Source organism: Sorex araneus, chromosome X (assembly GCF_027595985.1).
Source record: "Sorex araneus isolate mSorAra2 chromosome X, mSorAra2.pri, whole genome shotgun sequence".
In the NCBI taxonomy this organism is placed as follows: Eukaryota; Metazoa; Chordata; class Mammalia; order Eulipotyphla; family Soricidae; genus Sorex; species Sorex araneus.
The window spans coordinates 120012544-120035936 of record NC_073313.1 but is presented as its reverse complement, the minus strand read 5'-3'; the positions used below and the strand labels follow the sequence as shown (position 1 = coordinate 120035936).

Sequence of the window (23393 nt, the reverse complement as noted above, 5' to 3'; positions counted from 1 at the left end):
AGTCCTCTTTTGATTAAAAATAACGATTTATGTAGAACAAAATGTAGAAATTTAAACACTTTAATATAATGTAAACATTTCCAGAATATAGCTGATTTTGTACAAGCACTTGAAAACTTTTTTTAAAACTATATATCTTCTACTATATATCTTCTAAGCTTATAGATTGTTTCATTTTGCATTAACAGAAGCAGAAAATACAAAAGTATACTGAAAATTAGGTTAACAACAACAAAACCAAAATTTAACTACTTTCACATTTTCCTGAGAGAAACAAGAAAAAACATAAACAAACACAACAATAGAATAGAATACCAATAGAACAATGGTAGAATACCACTGAAACTAATACAAATTCAAATAAGAAACTGATTTTGTAATGTCTGATTACTATATCACTTAAAATAATCATATAACATGAAAGCAATTCACTATCATAGCAATTTTTGAAGATAAGGGAAATTACATTATTTATGAAACATAATTTTCTCTATTTTAAAAAGAAAATGAGGAACAGTAATGAGAATAAAAGATGTACTGAATACTTTTTGTTCACTTCCTTTTGTTAGAAGTTATTAAAGTGTCCACTTAGCAAAATTCAAGTAACATGAAATTGATGAACCAAAATCTTCAACTTCCTTCTTTAAGGAACAAAAATTAAATGTCTTATTGTGTTCCCTATGTTCTTTCCTTGTTTTTTTATGTTTTTGCTCAGAGATCAGGCATAGGCATATTTGCTTCTTCTTTCAATACAATTTCAATTTTTTACAAAAAATAATTTTCCTGAAATTACGAGTAGTGTATCTTCCTCTCTTTTTTCCATCTTGATTTTGTTTAAACCTATTTTATTAACTGATCTCAAATTACTACAATAGACACATCCTAAAGTAGTTATTCTGTTCTTCAACGGGTATCCTTCTTTCATGTTTTGGATGTGCTCTTATGATCTCATTTTAAGAGGGTAAATTTAGGATTGTTTCTTCTTTCAATTTAATTTAAATTTTTACACCAACCTCACCTTATCTTACTAAATACCTACCTCTTCTTTTCTTCACTGACGTTTCTGTTTTAATCTGATGCCATATTCTTATTTCTTCATTTCTTCATATATTGAACTTAAAGTTATTCCAAGAATAGACTCATCCCAAAGCATTTCTTCTTCTGACTTTTCTTCAACAGATTTCTTTTTATTTTTCCTGTGCTTACGTTCCTCTTTCTCAGAGTGTACATGGTGTTTCTTTTTCTTCTTTTCATGTTTAGATTTTCCTGAATGGATTTTATCTCCCTCTTTTTCCCTTTGTTGTATGCTCTTGATCTCGTGTTGATCCATATCCTCATTATCCTTTCTTCTTTTATACTTGGATTGCTCCTTCTCTGACTTTTCTTTGCATTCTTCATGGTGGCTTCTCTTCTGATGTTTCCTTTTATATCCTACTTGAAGATCACTAGTATTTATTTTTGAGGAAACATGTTTGTCAAATTCATATTCTACCCTGTTGGGGCCAGAGTTAGTTTTTTGCTGATTAAGGGTCAGAGACGCCACATTTTCTGAGAAATAGTCTCTGGTGGATTGAGAGTAAGTCAAAGAGTCTAGTCCTTTTCTGCTGTCATGAGCTGGTAAGCACTGAGGAGGTAACTGGTTCTTCACTACTCGTGAAATATTGTATGATTCTGGATATGACTGAAAAGTCCCAAAAGGGACTTTCTGCTCAACCATTGTATCTGTAGGTCTGTAACTAACATCTTCTCTGTTATTATGGATTGTCATTGGACTTTCACTTATCCCTCTGAAACAAGTCTTTGGCTCTAGTCCTCTGGCCCTCTGCACTTTGATATAATCTTCAAGTTCATCTTGGAAAGAATCAGATGATCTCTTTGAATGAGTTGGTTGCCAGTAACATAACTGTTTTACTACTGGTAAACTGCTGTATGGTTGTTGGTAGGTATGGAAAGTATCAAATGAAGAATTTTGATCAAGTGTTCTTTGTCTGTGTCCAGAATCAGTATACTTTTGTGTTTCTTTAGAGTCCTCTTTTACCTTTCTGAAATGAATGTTTGGATCTAGTCCTCTGGCTTTCTGCTCTTTGATGTAATCTTCAAGTTCATCTTGAAAAGAGTCAGATGTCTTCTTTGAAGTATCTGGTATGCGATGAGATAACTGTTTTTCTGATGTTTGTGAAATATTGTATGGTCTTGGGCGCTCCTGAAAAGTATGACTTGTAAATCTTGTTCCAGACACTCTATATCTGGATCTGGAACCAACCACTTTTCTGTATCTATGGCTTTCCGAAGAATTCTCTTCCACTTTTCTGGAAATCCTGGGCTCTGATCCTCTGACTTCCTGCATTTTTATGTAATTCGAACAACTATCCTGGTAATAGTTCTTTTTCTTTTTGGGCTTTTTAGCTAGATTGGTAACAACGGGTTCTCTGCAAAGAAGAAAACAGAAAGGTCTTGTTGTTAGGTTGTGTTATTCTAAAGTTCTTTGTTTTAAGCAAGATTAATATGTAAAAGCCCTCCCAAATAAAAAAAATTCCAATTTAAAACAAAAGCCATTAATTGTCATTTTTATGCCAAAATCAGCAGAAGGAATAGTCAGATACTTCCCAGGCACCTCACACTTACTTCACACATACATAAAATTTTCAGGCCTGGAATGAAATAAAAGATGAATATAAAGAAGAAAAACTGCATGATACTAAGTACTCAGGTCATACTTAAATTTTAAGGTTTGTTTGGTTATTTAGTAAAGGTAAAAGTAAAAAAATAAAAGTATTAAAGTACCAAAAGTAAAAATATTCTGATATTTAACGCCATAAAAATGGTCTGAATGGAACGTCACATTGTACACGTTTCATGAGTGAATTTTAATATCTTCAATTTTATGGAGATATGTATGTATAACTATTAATTCTATTATCACAAGATTTCTTTAAAAAATTTCAAAAGGGTTAAATTTGGTTAAGTAAGCTTAGTTCCTGAGTATTCAGACTCAACTAATATTATTTTATATCAGAATAAAATACTGTGAAAAATTATACTTTGATTTTAAAAAGACAAAAAACAAATACACAATAGTTAAATGCCTCTCTATCTTGTTTTTTGACTTACCTACTTCACAGTTGTCCTCACAAATTGTCTTCTTAAAATAACAGAATGGAATACAGTAAACATTTATTAATCTATATGTCAGGTCTGGAACCTAACATATAATTTATTATAGATACTTTATAATGGAGCTGTCCAGAGGTACACATTCTGTCTTAAAGATAGATCTGGTATTCTAGTTCAGGTCTGCCTAACAACAAAACCTTTAATTTAACCACTATTCCACACTGGAAGGATAGTAACAGGATCAACAAATCCCTGAAACTAAACCAATCTTCCAGAGAATATTCGAATTTGTAAGGTTAGCTTGAGGATGCTGCCATGTCCAAATGGGTGTCTGGTAGGCAGTTCTGTTAGTGCATAAACATGGCCAGAAAACTCTCTAAGGGCTGATAACGTTATGTAATGTGTTACGAATACTGCCAGCCATATCCAGAATCAAGTCATAGGTTAATGAATGCCTAGAAAGTTTGTAAAATATATGCAAGGGTGTTTGACAGAAGTCTGATTTTTTATATCATATGGACATTTTAGCAAAAACTACTTACTTAGTGTGATGTTCAATTCCTTGCATATGGTATTGGAACGTTTCTAAAGATGTAAAGGTGATATGACAAATCTGACAAACGTAGTTTCTCATAATAAATGCTGAAAAAGCAGAGTTGAAATCAAAAAGATAAATATGGATATACTTATAATACATAGCTGAACAAGAGCTGAAAATGCATTATTTAATTTGTGTTTCCTAATAGAAAGAGAAGTCTCAGAAAAATCAGATGACTTGGTCACAGTTATAGGGCCCATGAGTAAAAGAATTCTTTAAACATCACCACACTGCTTCTCCAGCCTTGGCCTATTTTTTTTTTTTTTGCTTTTCAGGGCACACCCAGCAATGCACAGGGGTTTCTCCTGCCTCTACACTCAGGAATTACTCCTGGCCGTGCTGGGAGACCATATGGGATTCTGGGAATCAAACCTGGGTTGGCCGCGTGCAAAGCAAATGCCCTATCCGCTGTACTATCACTCCAGCCCCAGCCTTGGCCTATTTTTAAAGACACTGTTATTTGTTTATTCTCACTACATGCAAGTGTAGCAGGCACCTCAATTTTAGAATGTCTAACCAAACTTTGCCACTTGAACGCCTTAATTTTCTTTGCCTTTAATTCTTTTTCCACCCAACCAAGATTTGAAATATCTCTAAAATATAGGTAAATTTACTCACTTATCCTGAAAATCATTATAGTGCATTTGCTTATCAAAATCTATTAAGGGGCTGGAGTGATAGCACAGTGGGTAGGGAGTTTGCCTTGCACGCGGCCGACCCGGGTTCAATCTCCAGCATCCCATATGGTCCCCTGAGCACCACCAGGAGTAATTCCTGAGTGCAGAGCCAGGAGTAACCCCTATGCATCGCCAGGTGTGACCCAAAAAGCAAAAAAAAAATCTATTAAAATAAACATATTTTAGAAAGAAGAAAGGTCCAGTGAGCCCCACTTTGAGAATAAAAGCTGAAAATAAAATTATAAAACAATACTACTACTTACCACTTCAAAGGAGTTAAGAACTGCTGCTGCTTCCTACTTAGTTTCTTAGGTAGAATTTTAGGCAGGGGATATTTTGTAAGATTTTTCTTACTTTCATAATTCTTCCACCTTTTGTTTTTGTTTTTGTTTAGTTTTGTCTTGGGGCCACACCCAGCTGTTCTCAGGGCTTACTCCTGGCTCTGTGTTCCGGGATCACTCCCAGAAGGCTCAGGGCACCATATAGACTGCCAGGGATTAAACTAGGATTGGCATACAAGACAAGCACCCCACCCACCATACTACGGCTCAGGCCCCTCTTTTTTTTAAAAAAAAATGGTTTCAGGTCACATCTGGCAGTGCTAAGAGCTTACTTCTGGCTGTGTGCTCAGAAATTACTCCTAGAAGGACCTGGAGGTGAGGGCATATATTTTGGTTGGAAACAAAGTTATAAATTCCAAAAGCCACATAGAAAAACAATACAAACCTAGAAAGAATGCAGTATATTTGTGACTGCAGAGATTTTAGTGAAAAGCAAGACTATTTGCTATATTTCAAATCAAACATCAATTCATCTAAAGGATACTAAATGTGCATTAGCCTTATCCAAGCTGAAATTATTCCTAGATACAGAACACTACTGTGAAGGGGAGAGAAATATGTTGACTTAGAATAATGTAAGAACTTTACTCACTATTGACATACTTTATTTTAATTCCAAGGGAATTCAGTAGATTGTGCCAAATTCTTAATAAGTAATTCCTGGTAAACTACACTCTTTGGGATTTGGTTTCATGCTGTCACCTTCTGATTATGATTTTGTTTTCTGTATGATTTGATACCAAAATACGATACCCTATAAGGAGATTTTTATAGAAATTAAGACTCAACTCACTTGTCTAAACTGTACATTTTGAGGATATCCAATTTATGAAAGATGAGCAAAAGTTTTAGTTCTTTTGGGAGCGGGTTCTCAATGCTAGTTACAATGAGAATTGTGTGAGTGTTCACTTTACAGATACACATCAGATTCATTAAATTGGAATTACTAGGTTTAAAATCAGGTTTTTCTATCTTTTTCCAAAAGTATACTACATTAGAGAAGGGAACAGTATGCCAATAATAGTTGAAAATGATCATTTTGGACAGGAGCTGAGTGTAGAAAGTAGGTAAAGGGATATATACCTGATAACCTTTCAGTAGCTGTATTACAAATCATAAGGCCCAAAAGAAAGACAGCGAGAGTGAGGAGGGGAGAGGGAAGAAAACTGACTTCCTTTGAGGTAGGCAGGGTGAGTGGCCAGGAGGGAAACTGGGGACACTGGTAATGGAAAATGTGCACTGGTGAAAGGAAAGGTGTTGGAACATTGTATGACTAAAATCCATTCATGAAAAACTCTGTAACTGTGTGCCTCACTGTGATTTAATTTTTTAATCCAAAAAATTTAAATAGAAAGTGTCCTACGTTACTTATCTGTGCAACCATTATAAAGTATAATTGCCCTATATTATCAAACCTTTATTATGATTATAAATAATGTATTAGAAATTCATAGAATTTGTAATATTATTTTAGTTTTTATAATTCAAATGTGAAATATAATGTTCTTCCCATTTCCTCAACAAATTGCAGCAGAATTTTGTAATACAAGCAATATATAGGTTTAGAGGAATTGCCGTCATTAATGAAAGATCCAGAGGGTCTAGAATTGTGGTCTTACTATTACTATTGAAGCCCTTGTATTTTTCATATGCTGCTATTCTTTCACTGTCACTGTCACTGTCATTGCATTGCTCATCGATTTGCTCGAGTGGGCATCAGTAAGGTCTCCACTGTGAGACTTGTTACTGTTTTTGGCATATTGAATATGCCACAGGTAGCTTGCCAAGCTCTGCCATGCAGGCAAGATACTCTCAGTAGCTTTCCAGGCTCTTCGAGAGGGGTGGAGGAATCTAACCCGGGTCAGCCACATGCAAGGCAAACACGCTACCTGCTGTGCTATCGCTCCAGCCCCGGCTCAACCAATTTTCTTATATCAGAAAATAATACATGAAATCTATAAACGCTTTCTGTGATGATATAAAACTATTTATTGGCCCCATTAAAAAATTCTGATGTCCTCAGGGAACATTTTTCCAATATTTTTCAGTTTAATATCAGGGATGCCACACCTTGCTGTGCTTGTGGATTACACTTTTTTCTATGCTCAGAGATTACTCCTGAAACAGATCACATAACATATGTGGTACTGAGTATCGAATCTGGGTTCGCCATCTGCAAGAAAAGTTCCATACCCACTATACAATCTCATAGGAGATCTTTAATTTGTTTTTCACTCTATCCACTTTCCCTTCTAAGCCTGCTTATTGATTGTGTCCAACACTAATGCCATCAATCTTGCTAGGACTCCTTGTTGCTGACTTTATGTAGCAAATAAATCTTTTTATTTTATACCTTTCAATATCTCTCATATCCTAACCCTTCAAGACCTTTCTCCTAATTATAGTCATATCTCATAACTCCCTGGACTAAGGACCTCAAAGCATAGAGTGGATGAAATGCAAGGCCTCATTATTTAATATTGTGACTCTCAATTTTGGCTATCTCTCAGAATTACTAGCAAGTGAATGGGAGGTTGTGCAAGTCTCAAAGATTCTAATATCATTTATTTGATTAATTTCTTGAACATTGGGATTTCTAAAAGCTCTCTACATAGCTCTAATATGTAGTCAAAGTTAAAAATACTTAGACTGGTTCTTCAATGGTGAAACTCAAAAGCTACATGTAGGTAAAGGTGCAATTTAATGTACAATTTAGTGTATGATGAAAAATAGAAAACATACTACATACAGTTTTTATATTACGACAGGAAAAGACCTTTCAAATACATAGATCTTGTTGAGGATATATTCTATGGTGCTTCTTTAAATACTGTTTCATATAATCTTTTTCAATCCTGAAGAATCTCTGAGGTACAACTATGTAAATTACTTTCAAAAATCCCTGAAACTATGTTTATCTCTCTATAATACATGACTAATAAATTAAAAATATTAATCAGAAATTTATTAATCATAAATGTACTAATCACCATAAAGAACGTTGAAAAGAATGTTGCAGAATAAAATACAATCCCTTGTCTCAAAACCTCAGTTAATGGGTTATAATTAATTCATTAGTCAATTAATAAGTAAACTCTATGAGAAATTGAAAGAAGAGGAATACCAAAAGCTAGAACAGTGAAGGAAGTTGTGATGGGTATGGAAGAATACTAAACAATTTAGTTTTTTTAAAAAGAAGGTAAGGAATTTCAAGGAATTAGAACAATAGTAGGTTGTTCTAATCAAAAATGGCATGTTGAATTCAAATAAACTGTTCAGTAAACCTGAGCATCTATGTGATACCAAAATTATGCTATATTCTTGGTGGTACAAAAAGAATTAAACAGGCTTATTCAATCTTTGACATCTCATATGTTTCCCTGAGCAGTTTCAGAAGTGACCTTGAAGCACAGACTCAAGAGTAGCCACTAGAAGTGCCAGGTGTGGCCTCTCTCACATACTATAATATAAATAAACAGGCAAGTGGTCACAAATCCAAGATATACATATATATATATATGAATAGAAGAGTTTAATATCATTTGGTAAAAACTAAGAGGTGGGCTTAGTGGAGCATGGTAGTTCAAAAAGCAGAAGTATTTATTACAATTAGGGAGTCAGAACCAGGGGGTTTAGTTAGAGGTAAAATTCTACCTAAACTTGGAAGAAGGAAAAATAAGTTAATGAAAAATAAGCTAACTTGAATAAAAGAATGGAGAGGATCATTGAAAATTGAGGAGATAGAGTAAATAAAGCATATTAATGCATACATGAACTTTCAAATTTGGAATTGCAGAAAAATATCTAAGCATAAAAGACAAGACAGTCATAAGACTAACAGGATAAGAGTCATACATAAAGCTGAATAAATTGGACTTTACATTGTATTTGTCGTAAAACTGAGTTGTTCAAATCGATTTGCTCGAGCAGGCACCAGTAACGTCTCCATTGTGAGACTTGTTGTTACTGTTTTTGGCATACTGAATACACCACTGGTAGCTTACCAGGCTCTGCTGTGCATTCAGGATACTTTTAGTAACTTTCTGGGCTCTTTGAGAGGGACAGAGGAATAGAACCCGGGTCAGCTGAGTGCAAGACAAATGCCCTACCCACTGTGCTATCGCTTCAGTCGTTCAAATACACAATTGAATACAATGCAGCTCTAAGAAAGAACAAAATCATGCAATTTGCAGGAACATGTGTGGAATTAAAGGATATCATGTTGAGTGATGTCAGAAGACATGGGACAGACAGAATGATCTTTCTCCTATGTGGGACTTGAAGATACACAGTTAGGCAGGAACAGATGTCCAAAGGCAACATAATGGGAAAATTGATTCACACAATTGAGTTTGGGGAAATGAAAAGGAGGGAATTTGGGACTGGCAGGGATACACAGGTGATTCATCAATCCATGGTGTTGGAATTCTGTCCATGAGAACCATTATTAGTAGCATTGTAAACTGAAAAAAAGTGTTTTAAAAATATCAAGTGATGAAGACTGTAGTTTCAGGGATCACTTCTATAGTTAGTTACTAGAGAAGTTTCTGTGATTCTGCAGAGCCCCTGAAATACTGAGGAGCCAAAGCATCCTATCTTGTGTGTGATGCCTGTTCTAGGTGTTGTTTTTTCAACTGCCTATTACTGTTGATGATTATTCTTCTCTTCTCTTGGAAAAATAAGAGAGAGAGGATGCACTCTAAGTTGTTTCTTGAAAAAATTCAAGTGACATGGTCAACTGTGTTTTTAGAGAATTTTTTCCTTAAGCCGTGGCATGAAGAATGGATTTGGGAGGGGCAAATATGGAAGTAAGCAAATCACAGTTTTGAGGTAGGACATTAAGCTACACTACAAATAGGAGAGCAATGTAATAATATGGGAACAAGGAGATTGGTGAAATACCAAGCACTAAAACTTAAAAATCATCAAGAAAAAATAATAAGTTTAAATCAGTAACTTAATCACAGAGCTTGAGTATACAGGAAAGGAATGACAAATTAATCCCAGAGTTAGGAGAAGGAAAGAAATAATTAAAATTAGATAATAAATCAAAGATATAGACATGAAGAAAATAATACAAAGAGTCAATAAAACTAGGAGCTGGGTTTTCAATAGAATAATATCAACAAAATCTTAACTAGATTCACAAGAAAGAAAAAGAGAGAAAACAAAAAAAAAGGATCAGAAATGAATAGGGAGAAAGTACAACACCTCAAAAATATAAAAGGTCAGAATAGGCTACTGGCTCCCTTTTTCAGGTTAGTGGAGTGAACGGGCGCCATCCCATCTGCCTGCACCCCCCAACTCCGCACCGGCTTCCTCGGACCCTGGCTCCACCCTTTCTGAGCAACGCCCACCTAGACCCTCATCACCTTCCAGCACCGGCCCACTGCTCCGCTCCCTTTTTCAGGTTAGTGGAGTGAACGGGCGCCATCCCATCTGCGCCTGCACCTCCCCACCCCCTGAGGTCACGCAGCCACATTGTGTTAGTGGGCGTGGCCTCAACGAAAGTGGGCGTGGCTTCAACAAAGTGGGCGTGGCCTCCGGAGCAGCGGACACTAACGCGGCCGCAGTCATTTTTTTTTCAAATACCAAGCAATTATTTGGTACTTCTCAATATTCATCACCTATATCCCTGATTATCATCTTAGAGGGCCTTAAAATACTGCCTAAATAAGTTCCTAGCTAATTCCAAATTTCAAAAACTACTAATGAATAGAAGCAGCTATTCAAGCCATAGCTAACGGACCTCACTCTCAAAAAGTATTGCTTGAACTTTCACATAAATAATTGACGAACATCAGAGAGGGACATGTTCTAGAGGGAGTACAGAAGAAATTGATCACCACTGACCAAGCCCATTCAGAATCCTTTTTCACAACCAGAAGTGAACTTCAAGGCCCCTTTTCCATACTACCACAGCAATATGAAGAAACAGCGCAAATCCCCGCCACAAGGGGAGGACGAAGAAAAGAGTCTTGATGCATCACTAGACCTTACCTACAAACTGGAGCTCTCCGACAAAGAATTCAGAGGTGAAATCCTCAAGATGTTCAATCAACTCAATCGAAAGTTTGACAAGGTATTCTTTTTTTTTTTTTTTTTTTTGCTTTTTTGGGTCACACCCAGCGATGCACAGGGGTCACTCCTGGCTCATGCACTCAGGAATTACTCCTGGCGGTGCTCGGGGGACCATATGGGATGCTGGGATTCGAACCCGGGTCGGCCGCGTGCAAGGCAAACGCCCTACCCGCTGTGCTATCACTCCAGCCCCATTGACAAGGTATTCTTTACATTAAAGGAGGACCTCACAGAAACGATACAACAGACATCTGAGAAATTACGGGAAGAAATGAGAACAGAAAAAAAAAACCTACAGAAGGAAATGTCACAAATAAAGGATTCCGTAGATGAATTAAAAAACTCAGTGGGTGCCCTCAACAATAGAATGACTGCAGCAGAGGACAGAATCAGTGAGCTTGAAGATCAGCTCCAGGCAGCCTACAGGCAACAACAATCAATGGGGAGAGACCTCAAAATAGCTCTAGGGAGAATTAGAGTCCTAGGGGATGAATTCAAGAGGAACAACATTAGAATCATTGGACTACCAGAAAGACAGGGAACCAACCCCAGTGAAAAAGCCACAGTCAAAAAAATCATTGCTGAAAAGTTCCCAGAGCTGGACAATGCAGACATCCAGATTCAAGGAGCCAGAAGGGTACCAGCTAAAAGAGACCCTAACAGAAAAATTCCAAGACATATCATAGTTAGGATGATGGACGTAACAGATAGAGACACATTACTGTAAGCCGCAAGGTCGAAGAAGGAAATCACATACAATGGAGCACCCTTTAGGTTCACAGCAGACCTATCGGAGGAAACTCTTCAAGCTCGAAGGCAGTGGTGGGATATAGTGAAAAAATTCAATGAAATGAATTCCTCACCAAGAATACTTTATCCGGCCAAACTCTCATTCAAACTCGAAGGAATTATACACTATTTTGGGGATAAACAACAACTCAGGAACTTCATAGACTCTAAACCAAACCTAAAAGAAGGTCTAAAGGTGCTACTATATGACAAGAAAAACCCCTACAAGCACAACAAACATTTACAGAAAGATGGCACAAAACCCTATGACAATAATCTCTCTCAATGTCAATGGTCTTAATTCACCAATTAAGAGACACAGACTGGCAAAATGGATTCAGAGACTCAACCCAACATTCTGCTGCCTGCAAGAAACACATCTGAATAGCCAGAACAAACACAGACTCAAAGTCAAAGGATGGAAAACAATCCTGCAAGCAAACAACTCCCTCAAGAAGTTGGGGTGGCTTTACTAGTATCAGACATCATAGACTTCAGGTTGAAAAAGATTAGAAGGGATAGTGAAGGCCACTTTTTATTAACTAAGGGATATGTACAGCAGGAATTAATCACTAAACGTGTATGCACCCAATGAGGGGCCAGCTAAATACCTAAAACAGCTGCTAACAGACCTTAAGAAGGACATTGTGGGCAACACAATAGTAGTTGGAGACTTCAAAACCGCCCTATCACCTCTGGACAGATCAAGAAGATTAAAACTCACCAAGGAAATAATGGCTTTGAAGGAAGAAATAGAAGAGAGAGGGCTAATAGATCTATACAGGGCTCTATATCCAAAAAAAAGGGAATACACATTCTTTTCCAGTGCACATGAAACATTTTCCAGAATAGACCATGCGCTGGGCCATGCAACATACCTCAACAGAATCAACAAAATAGACATTGTACCAGCTATTTTTTCAGACCATGATGCACTGAAAATAGAAGTTAATCATGGACAGATGCAGAAAAATAAATCAAACACCTGGAAATTAAATAGCTCGATGTTGAACAATGAGTGGGTGAAGGAAATCAAAGAGGAAATCAAAAGGTACCTGGAAACAAATGAGAATGAAGACACGAGCTACCAGAACCTGTGGGACGCAGCTAAAGCCGTTTTAAGGGGAAAATTTATAGCTCTGCAAGCATATCTCAGGAAGGTAGAAAGGGCCCGCATAAATAACTTGACTTCACAGCTCAAGACCTTAGAAAAGGACCAACAAAAGGAGCCCAAACCAGGCAGAAGGAAAGAGATAATAAAACTTAGAGCAGAAATTAACGACATGGAAACCCAAAAGACAATTCGAAAGATCAATGAAACCAAGAGCTAGTTCTTTGAGAAAATAAATAAGATTGATAAACCACTAGCAAGACTCACAAAGAAAGAGAGAGAGAACACTTATAAGTCGAATCAGAAATGAAAAGGGGGACATCGCAACAGAAACCAATGAAATTCAAAAGATCATCAGAGACTACTTTGAAAATCTGTATGCCACGAAACAAGAGAACCTAGAAGAAATGGATAAATTGCTGGATTCCTATAATCTCCCAAGGCTGAACCAAGAAGACCTGGAGTTCCTGAATAGTCCTATTAACATCAAGGAAATTGAAACGGTAATCAAAAGTCTTCCCAAAAACAAAAGCCCAGAGGCTGGAGCAATAGCACAGCAGGTAGGGTGTTTGCCTTGCACGCAGCCGACCCGGGTTCGATTCCCAGCATCCCATATAGTCCCCTGAGCACCGCCAGGGGTAATTCCTGAGTGCAGAGCCAGGAGCAACCCCTGTGCATCACCGGGTGTGACCCAAAAAGAAAAAGGAAAAAGCCCAGGCTCAGACGGATTCACTAGCGAATTCTTCCAAACATTTAAAGAGGACCTATTGCCAGTTCTTCTCAAGCTTTTCCAGGAAATTGAAGAAACAGAAACCCTCCCAAACAGTTTCTATGAGGCTCACAGCTCCCTAATACCAAAAGCAAACAAGGACACCACAAAAAAAGAAAACTACAGGCCAATATCCCTGATGAACACAGATGCGAAGATTCTCAACAAAATATTAGCAAACAGAATTCAACAACTCATCAAAAAGATCATACACCACGACCAAGTGGGATTCATCCCGGGGATGCAAGGATGGTTTAACTTTCGGAAATCAATCAACATAATCCATCAAATCAACAAAAGAAAAGATAAAAATCATATAATCATATCAATAGATGCAGAGAAAGCATTTGACAAGATCCAGCACCTGTTTATGATGAAAACTCTCACCAAAATGGGTATAGAAGGGACCTTACTCAATATAGTCAAAGCCATCTACCACAAGCCTACGACAAGCATCATCCTCAACGGGGAAAACTAAGACCCTTCCCTCTGAGAACAGGGACAAGACAAGGATGCCCACTCTCTCCTCTTTTGTTCAATATAGTACTGGAAGTACTTGCAATAGTGATTAGGCAAGAAAAAGATATTAAGGGCATTCAGGTAGGAAAGGAAGAAATCAAGCTCTCACTATTCGCTGATGATATGATGATACTTAGAAAACCCTAAAACCTCTACCAAGAAACTCCTAGAAACAATAGACTCGTATAGTAAAGTTGCATGCTATAAAATCAATACCCAAAAGTCCATGGCTTTCTTATGTGCAAATGGTGAGAGAGAAGAAAGCGACATGATAAAAGCTATCCCATTCACACTTGTGCCTCAAAAAATCAAATACCTCGGAATCAGCTTAACTAAGGAGGTAAAGGACTTGTATAATGAAAACTACAAAACGCTACTTCAGGAAATAAAAGAAGACACGAGGAAATGGAAAAATATCCCCTGCTCATGGATTGGAAGAATTAATATTGTCAAAATGGCAATTCTCCCCAAAGCATTGTACAAATTCAATGCGATCCCTATAGGGATACCCTTGTCATTCTTCAAAGAAATGGAGCAAGCACTCCTGAAATTCATATGGAGCAATAAGCCCCCACGAATAGCTAAAGCAATTCTTGAGAAAAAGAAAATGGGAGGAATCAACCTCCCCAACTTCCAACTCTACAACAAAGTGGTAGTCATTAAAACAGCTTGGTATTGGAACAAAGGCAGAGCGGCAGACCAATGGAACAGGGTTGAATACTCTGACACATCCCCCCAAATATATGACCATCTAATCTTTGATAAGGGAGCAAAAAAGGCCAAGTGGAGCAAGGAAAGCATGTATAACAAATTGTGCTGGCAAAACTGGACAGCTACATGCAAAAAAATGGGCTTAGACCACCACCTGTCACCCTGTACAAAAGTCAGATCAAAATGGATTAAGGACCTCAACATCTGACCAGAATTCCTAAGGTACATTGAAGACAAGGTCTGCAAAACCCTCTACAACATTGAAGTCAACAGTATCTTCAAAGCTGACACACCACTGGCCAAGCAAGTGAAAACAGAGATAAATAAATGGGACTCTCAAACTAAGAAGCTTCTGCACCTCAAGAGAAACAGTGACCAAAGTACAAAGACAATCTACAGAATGGGAAAGGATATTTACGCAGTACCTATCCGATAAAGGGTTGATAACAAGGATATAAAATGCACTGGTTGAACTCCACAAGAAGAAAACTGCCGACCCGATCAAAAAATAGGGTGATGAAATGAACAGAAACTTTCCTAAAGAAGAAATCCGAATGGCTCAGAGGCACATGAGAAAATGTTCCACATCACTTATCATCAGATCAAATGCAGATCAAAACAACCATGAGATATCATCTCACACCACAGAGACTGGCCCACATCCCAAAAAACAAAAACAACCGGTGTTGGCGTGGATGTGGGGAGAAAGGGACTCTTCTTCACTGCTGGTGGGAATGCAGACTGATTCAGCCCTTTTGGAAAACAATATGGACGATTCTCAAAAAATTAGAAATTGAGCTTCCATTTGACCCAGCAATATCACTCCTGGGAATATATCCCGGAGAGGCAAAAAGGTATAGTAGAGATGGCATCTGCATTTCTATGATCATTGCAGCACTGTTTACAATAGCCAGAATCTGGAAAAATCCAGAGTGCCCCAAAACAGATGACTGGTTAAAGAAACTCTGGTACATATACACAATGGAATACTATGTAGCCATCAGAAAACATGAAGTCATGAAATTTGCATATAAATGGATCAACATGGAAAGTATCATGTTGAGTGAAATGAGTCAGAAAGAAAGAGACAGACATAAAAAGATTGCACTCATATGTGGAATATAATGTAACTGAGAAGTACAAGTTGGCAATGATGCAACTTCTCGCAGATATCTCTCTGGACCTAGTTACTAAAATACAGAAACCAAAACCGAGAGGCCGCTAAGTGTGGTCACTCGACCTCATACCTCTTCATCCTCAGCAATGGAAAACAAATTATCTAATGCTTCCTTTTCAGCAGGTCTGACTTTAGGGGAGAGACTCTCCAAACAATAATAGTGAGTTTTGTTGAAATATTGAATGCAATCAAAGTGAAAGTAAAGTGAAATTTATTAGTTACAAGGTGGGGGGCTAGGGGCGTAGGGGGGGTTAGGGGTGTGGGGGTGCGGGGTGGAGCTATACTGGGATTCTTTGTGGTGGAATATGTGCACTGGTGAAGGGATGGGTATTCGAGCATTGTATAACTGAGATTTAAACCTGAAAACTTTGTAACTTTCCACATGGTGACTCAATAAAAAAAATTTTTTAAAAAATAAAAATTAAAAATTAAAAAAAATAGAATAGGCTACTGTGAACAACTCTATGATACCAAGCTGGAGAACCTAGAAGAAATAAATAAATTCTTAGAATCATAAAGCCTCCTAAAACTAAGTGAAGAGGAAGTAACAAACCTGAACATATCACTTATGAGTAAGAAAGCTGAAACAGTAATTTAAAGCCTCATTAAAAACAGTACTGTAAACCAGGGTCAAAATGTATTAAAAAAGTGCCTCCCATAGAGGCAGGCTTGTGGATTGGATGGAAAACGGGGTAGCAGACATTGGTGGAGGGAAGTGGTCATTAGTGAAGGAATTGATGTTAAAACAGTGTATTCCTAAACTCCAATCATGAATAGCTTTGTAATTTACGGTGACTTAATTTTTCCAAAGCCCTGGTACAGTCAGGTTCCCTGGTAAATTCTATCAATCCTTCAAAAAAGACCTACTACATATACTACTCAAAATCTTTCAAAATATCAAAGAAATTAGAATCCTTTATCACAGCTTCTATGAAGTTGACATTATCTTACTGTAAAGAGCAGATAGAGATGTCAATTAAAAAAGAAAATTACAGATGTATGCCCTTGAGGAATATCAAAGTGAAAATCCTCAATAAAATCTTTGCATAGTGCATATCCAATAATATATCAAAATATCATACACCACATTGAAATTCTATTCATTCCAGGGATGCAAGAATGGCTCAACATATACAAATTAATTAATATGACATACATTATTATGGCGGAGCGATAGCACAGCGGGTAGAGTGTTTGCCCTGCATGCAGCGGACCCAGATTCGATTCCTCCATCCCTCTCAGAGAGCCTGGCAAGCTACCAAGAGTATCCTGCCCACACGGCAGAGCCTGGCAAGCTACCCGTGGTGTATTTGATATGCCAAAAACAGTAACAACAAGTCTCACAATGGAGACGTTACTGGTGCCTGCTCGAGCAAATTGATGAACAGTGGGACGACAGTGCTACAGTGCATACATTATTACATATTTTGTAAGTACTCATAAATATCTTGAGGAAGAAAATCACTGTATCACTGTAATCCCATTTCATGAGGAAGAAAATATACAAATCAATTTTTAAAAAGAAAAACTCACATAAACATATCCATCGATACAAGAAGTGTTAAGAAGAATTTTTGTTTGAGGACCACACCTGGCAATGCTCAGGGCTTACTCCTGGCTCTATACCCAGGAATCACTCCTGATAGTGCTTGGGGAACAAATGGGATGCTGGGAATCGAACCTGGGTTGACTGCATGCAAGGCAAATGTCCCACCCACTGTACTATCACTCCAGTTCCTATACAAGAAGGGTTTTTTGGGTAAAATTCAATACTCACTATTAAAAAACTCAACCAAATAAGCATAGAAAGAAACTTCCTCAAGATGTTTAAGAGCATTTACCAAAAAAAGTACAAAACTACCACCAGCATCATTCTCTGTAAAGTAAAACTGAAAGCCTCCTCTCTGAGATTGGGCAGAAGGTATAGATGCCCATTTTCACCCATTTATTGTTCAGTAATTGAACACCTCATCACAGCAACTAGGCAAGAAAAATATATCAAAAGAATTAAAATTGTAAAAGAAAAACTAAAACTATTGCTATTTGCATGCAATATGATAATACGTAGAAGATGCCATAAATGAACATGTCTAACTATGCCATAGAAAACTCCTCAGAACAGTAAACCATTATAGCAAAGTAGCAAACTACAATATCAACACACCAAATCAACTACATTTCTATATGCAAATAATTAACCAAAGCAAAAGAGATATGAAAAGACTATCCCATTAAAAAGTTTTCAAAATATCAAATATTTAATTTAAACTTAGTAGCAAAAACTGGTGTCTCAACAAAATATTCTAATGACCTGTGCCCTGAAAATTATGTCACTTGTGAAATAAATAGGACACCAAGAAATGGAAAAATATTCCATGTTAATGGGTGAGAATAATTAACATTGTCAGAATGACCATCCTACCCAGAGTATTATGCAGATTCAGTTCAATTTCCATCCAAATCCAGAAAAATCACTAATAAAATTTGTATGGAACCAAAACCTCTTCTAATATCCAAAGTCATTCTAAGGAAAAAGAAGTTGCAGTTATAATGTTTCTGGAATTTTTGTGAGTTATTTAATTATTTGTTTTTTTGGCCCATGCCTGTGTTCTGGGCTTACTCTTGGTTCTGCATTCACTCCTGGCAGAACTCCGGGACCCAGGGATCAAACACAGGTTGGTCACATGCAAGGCAAGTGTCTTACCCATTGTACCACCTCTCCAGGTCTACATGTCTGGAATCTACAAATACAGTAATCAAAACACCATGATACTGGAGTTAAGGATAGTCAAATTGCCTTCTAAGTGTAGTTAGAAGTTTCAGTCTCATAATCTGAAATACAGACCGCAAGACCAATGGATTTAAATTGAAAATTCAAAAATAAACCTTCATATCTATAGACAATTATATAAAGGCTCTGGCTGGGCAAATGAACTGGAACAAGAAAATCCTTTTCAAAAACTGGTATAAGGAATTTGGATAACTGCATGTAATAAAAATGAAACTCCCAATCTTACAGCATTCATAAAAGTTCATTAAAATGGATTAAAGACCTCTAGATAGACCCAAGTACATTAAAAATTGAGAAAAATATAGGGAGAATGCTCCATGAACTGGATCTCAAAGCCATCTTCAAGGATTTGATCTCATCTGCAAAAAAATGACAACGGAAGTGGAAAAAATAGTAAAAGGGACTACATCAAATTTAAAAGTTTCTGCATGGCGGGGCTGGAGCAATAGCACAGCGGGTAGGGTGTTTGCCTTGCACGTCGCCCACCCAGGTTCGATTCCCCGAATCCCCTATGGTCCCCTGAGCACTGCCAGGGGTGATTCCTGAGTGCAGAGCCAGGAGTAACCCCCGTGCATCGCCAGGTGTGAACCAAAAAGCAAAAAAAAAAAAAATTCTGCATGGCAAAAGAAGCTGGGGATAAAATGTAAAGATGTTTTGGGCTAAAATAAAAAGACACCACACTGAGTGGGAAAATTAATTTGCACATAATACATCAGATAAATATGTCCCATATATAAAGCATTCACAAAACTAAGCAACAGAGAAATCAATGACCCCATCAAGAAATGGGGAAAGGAAATGAACAGACACTTTCACAAAGAGGATATACAGATGGCCAACAAGCATATGAAAAATTGCTCCTAGTCACTTATTAGGATAATACAAATCAAAATAACAGTGAGGTATCGTATCACACCAGTCAGAGTGACATACATAAAAATACTGGAAACAACCAGTGTTGTCTGGAATGTGGTGTAATAAAAGGAACTCTCATTCATTGCTGGTAGGAACATTTTCTGATTCAGCATCTAAGGAAAATAGATGTCTCAAAAGAAAGAAAACTATGAATAAATCTTCCATATTAACCCAGATGTTCCATTTCTGGGCATCCATTTCCAAAATGCAAAATCACATATTCAAAAATATAAGGATATCTAGGTCATTGTAGTGTTTAGTACAATAGCCAGGACAAGGAAACAACCCAAATGTCCAACAACAGATGAGTGGATAAAGAAACTATGGTGTATGTATGCAATGGAACACTATGCAGCTGTAAGAAAAGATGAAACTACACATTTTGCTGCAACTTGGTCAGAACTGGAGGGCATTATGCTGAGCAAAATTAGCTAGACGAAGAAAGACAAGTAGCAGATGATTCATTATCTGTGGTGTTTAGGAAAACAAATTAAGAGAATAGATATATCAATTGATAACAAACTCTTGGTACTGGAAAACAAACTGTGAACCACAGGTTAGAGGGGTGGTAGGTGAACAAGATGTGACACAGGGGCATGGGTGGCAGTGGGGATCCTTTGACGGTGGTGAGGTAATGTTTACACTGGTGAGGTGATGTTTACATTAAAAACATAGCTGTCACAAAAGTGTATAAATCTGTAAATGTGCCCTCAGGGTGATTCACGAATTAAAAATAAATAAATTAATTAAAAAAAAACATAGCTGTCAACACATTATAAATACAATATCCTGACTACAGTCATTTTTTAAAATTCTGGCAAAATTTAGTAACTGAATGTAGGAAATAAAGGAAAAGAAGGCCTCTAGAGAATCCTTTGGATAGAAGAGATTCTGGTAACAATCAGAATGATAGTATAGCAATTGAGAGGTGGTGATCCTATTAACTAATCAAAACTTCTGAAGGAAGTATTGTTTTAGGAAGTATAAAATTAAACAATAATGAACCTGAGTTTACATGTCTATCAGAGTCAGAAAAATCTCTGATACATCCAAGTAAAATTGTTTAATAGGGTGCTGGATATAGAAATTTAGAAAGCAGAAGATACAGGGGATGGAGCCATAATACAGTAGGTAGGGCATTTCCCTTACACACAGTTGACGCCATTCAATCCCTAGTTCCCCATACATAAGTGACCCACCAGGAGTGACTTCTATGTGCAGAGTCAAGATTAAGCTCTGAGCATCATCTGGTGCAGCTCAAAAAGCAGAAGATAACATCATAGTGGTTTTGAAGAAGTTAGTGACAGAGATCTCCTGAGGGGCTGGAGCGATAGCACAGCAGATAGGGCGTTTGCCTTGCATGCGGCTGACCTGGGTTCGATTCCCAGCATCTCATATGGTCCCCCGAGCACTGCCATGAGTAATTCCTGAGTGCAGAGCCAGGAGTAACCACAGCACATCGCTGGTGTGACCCAAATGCGGGGGGGGGTAGATCTCCTGAGAATAACACAATAGTGGGCATAACAATAGTAACATACTTACATAATCTTCAAGAGAGCCAGTTTTTAACTAAGATAGTGGGGGAACTCATGAAAAGGCTATAAAGGGCAAAGTTATGAGTGAAAAGGAGAAAGTGATATTAAATGAGTGTTTTGAGTGGAATGGGCATGATGGCATGGAAAGGGCTAGGGAAATGTGTGTCCAAAAACAGTGCATTCAGGACTAAATAAATAAGAGTGAAAACAGTAATAGCACAGATGGAACATTGTACACAGATGTACAATAAAAATTCACTTTTTCTTCTTTCTCTCTGTAGAAACCTGTGTTCTCTCTTGAATACATCTCTCTCTGTTTTTTCCCCTTGCATATCTCTAAATTTCTCTTAATGAAACTTTTACTTCACTAAAATAATACTTGGATAAAAGGGAAAGAAAAAGGGCAGCTTGAAGTGAGCCCAAGGTTAAAGAATATATGAGGAGAGGGAGTTTAGAACATTGGATGAAGTCTTGAAAAGTATTGTATTTTTTTAAATTTGCTTTTATTTTTTAAATGAATCACCATGAAGTACAGTTACAGACTTACAAACTTTCGTGTTTACGTTTCAGTCATGTATTGTATGTTTTAAATTACTGCTGATGATGAAGAGTGAAGGAAAGTATTAATAATGAGACTAAAAGTCTGTAGAGATTAAATATCAAGACTTCAGAATATAGAAAGCTATATAATTTTACATAGCAGTATCCTTAATGTAAAATATAAACAGTACACTGGGTAATTTATTCAGGATTGAAATATTGTTAGGAATGAGAGAATAAAAATGGAATATATGTAAAGCTTTGGAAAAGACTGTTAAAGCATTCAAGTATGAGATATAGCAATGGAAACGCATGCAAATGTACACAAAGAAATAGTTCTAAGAAAATTTGGTATGAGCTGCTGGTAAAGGCTCTTATCACTCAGGAAAAGCCATTGTTTTCTGTTGATCATGTATCTCTCTCTTTCTATCCCTTAAACATTTCCTTAATTTCTTTCAATAAAAAGCATTTTCTTTACTTGAAAAGAGTTACTGATAGAATAAAAGGAAATTTAGTGATCAAAGATGCCTTCAAAGATTTAAGTATAGGTTACTACTGACAAAGAAATACTGGAAATTTTTACTTGGGTTTAGAAAATATTAAGTTTTAAATACACTGAGTTAAAGATTAAGTATCTAAATGAAATAATGTGGTTAGAAATTAGCATTATAAACCAAATAAAACAAATGAGGATTACATATCTTAGTTCCATATCATTATGGTAGACAGTTCTATGCTAATTAGAGCAGAGGTTGATGACGGGCAAGAAAAAAAGCAGTGAGAATGGCAAATAAAGACAAAGAGGTTAATATGGTAGAAACATGAAATCATATTATATTGCAACGGATGTGGAGACAGAAAGGCAAAAGGGGTAAGAAGTGAAACTGTTAAAGTGGCATATGTTGAATTATTTTTGTTTTAGCATTTCCTTGTAACACTGACTTCTGCTGTGACTGAATTCTTTGAAATTCTTATTAGTTAATTAAAATTTTCTAGCTATTTTTCAAATACTCAAATATTTACTATTTTAAAAATAGAATAGTCAAAGCTGGGTTGAAAGTCTGTTATTTAAACTTCAGTTTGAATTCATTGACTGGATTCTGTTGGTGATCAGCAATCCCCAGCCAGATGAAGAACCCATCAAATCAAGTTTCTCATTATAGTAACCTTGAAACTTCAAAATTTTGAAATGATCATCCGTTCAGAAGTGACCATAGGGCACATATTTCTCATAGTTTATTCAGTTCCTTTTACCTAATGTAGATATGATGAATCAAACTATTCAAGAAGTGATATGAACACAAAAAGAACTCAAAAACATTAACATCATAATGATTCACATATTAAACTAATTTCTATTGAGGTAGGCCATCTCTTTGCCAGCTTCTATTTTAAACACTGGAAATACAGAAGTGTTAAATGAATTAACTTCACTAAAAGGCCTTATAATCTAATCATAAATAAAGAAATGTGGAGCTATAAATAGATGTACAGGTAAAATGAAGCACAGAAGATAAGCCTTGAAGGAAGTAAACTTTATTTCAGGAGAATTAATAGCACAACAGAGATTTAGTAGTAGTTAACCAAAAGCAAAGGGACATTTCAATATATGGCTCTAAAATTTTACAGAAATATCATAAGCATACAGCTGAGAGATGAAATCAGGGAGAACTGATTAGTTCATGTTTGTAGAGTAAGGGCAGGAATGAAATCATGTGGACAACT

At 36.7% G+C, this 23393-nt stretch overlaps 1 protein-coding gene and 1 non-coding gene across 2 annotated transcripts in view; one reads left to right on the top strand and one right to left on the bottom strand.

Moving 5' to 3' along the window:
- Positions 1 to 484: 484 nt before the first annotated feature.
- ZMAT1 (zinc finger matrin-type 1) overlaps positions 485 to 23393 on the bottom strand; it is a 76400-nt gene continuing 53491 nt past the window's right edge. The window contains exons 7-8 of the mRNA XM_055121144.1: positions 3657 to 3756; positions 485 to 2429 (exon numbers count right to left, since the gene is read on the bottom strand). Of these exons, the coding sequence (XP_054977119.1) occupies positions 1088 to 2429; positions 3657 to 3756 (1442 nt within the window). The 3' untranslated portion in view covers positions 485 to 1087. The remainder of the gene's footprint in view (positions 2430 to 3656; positions 3757 to 23393) is intronic.
- On the top strand, positions 9228 to 9438 carry LOC129400335 (small nucleolar RNA U3). The gene has a single exon (XR_008627594.1). It is a non-coding gene; the product is annotated as a small nucleolar RNA U3 (small nucleolar RNA).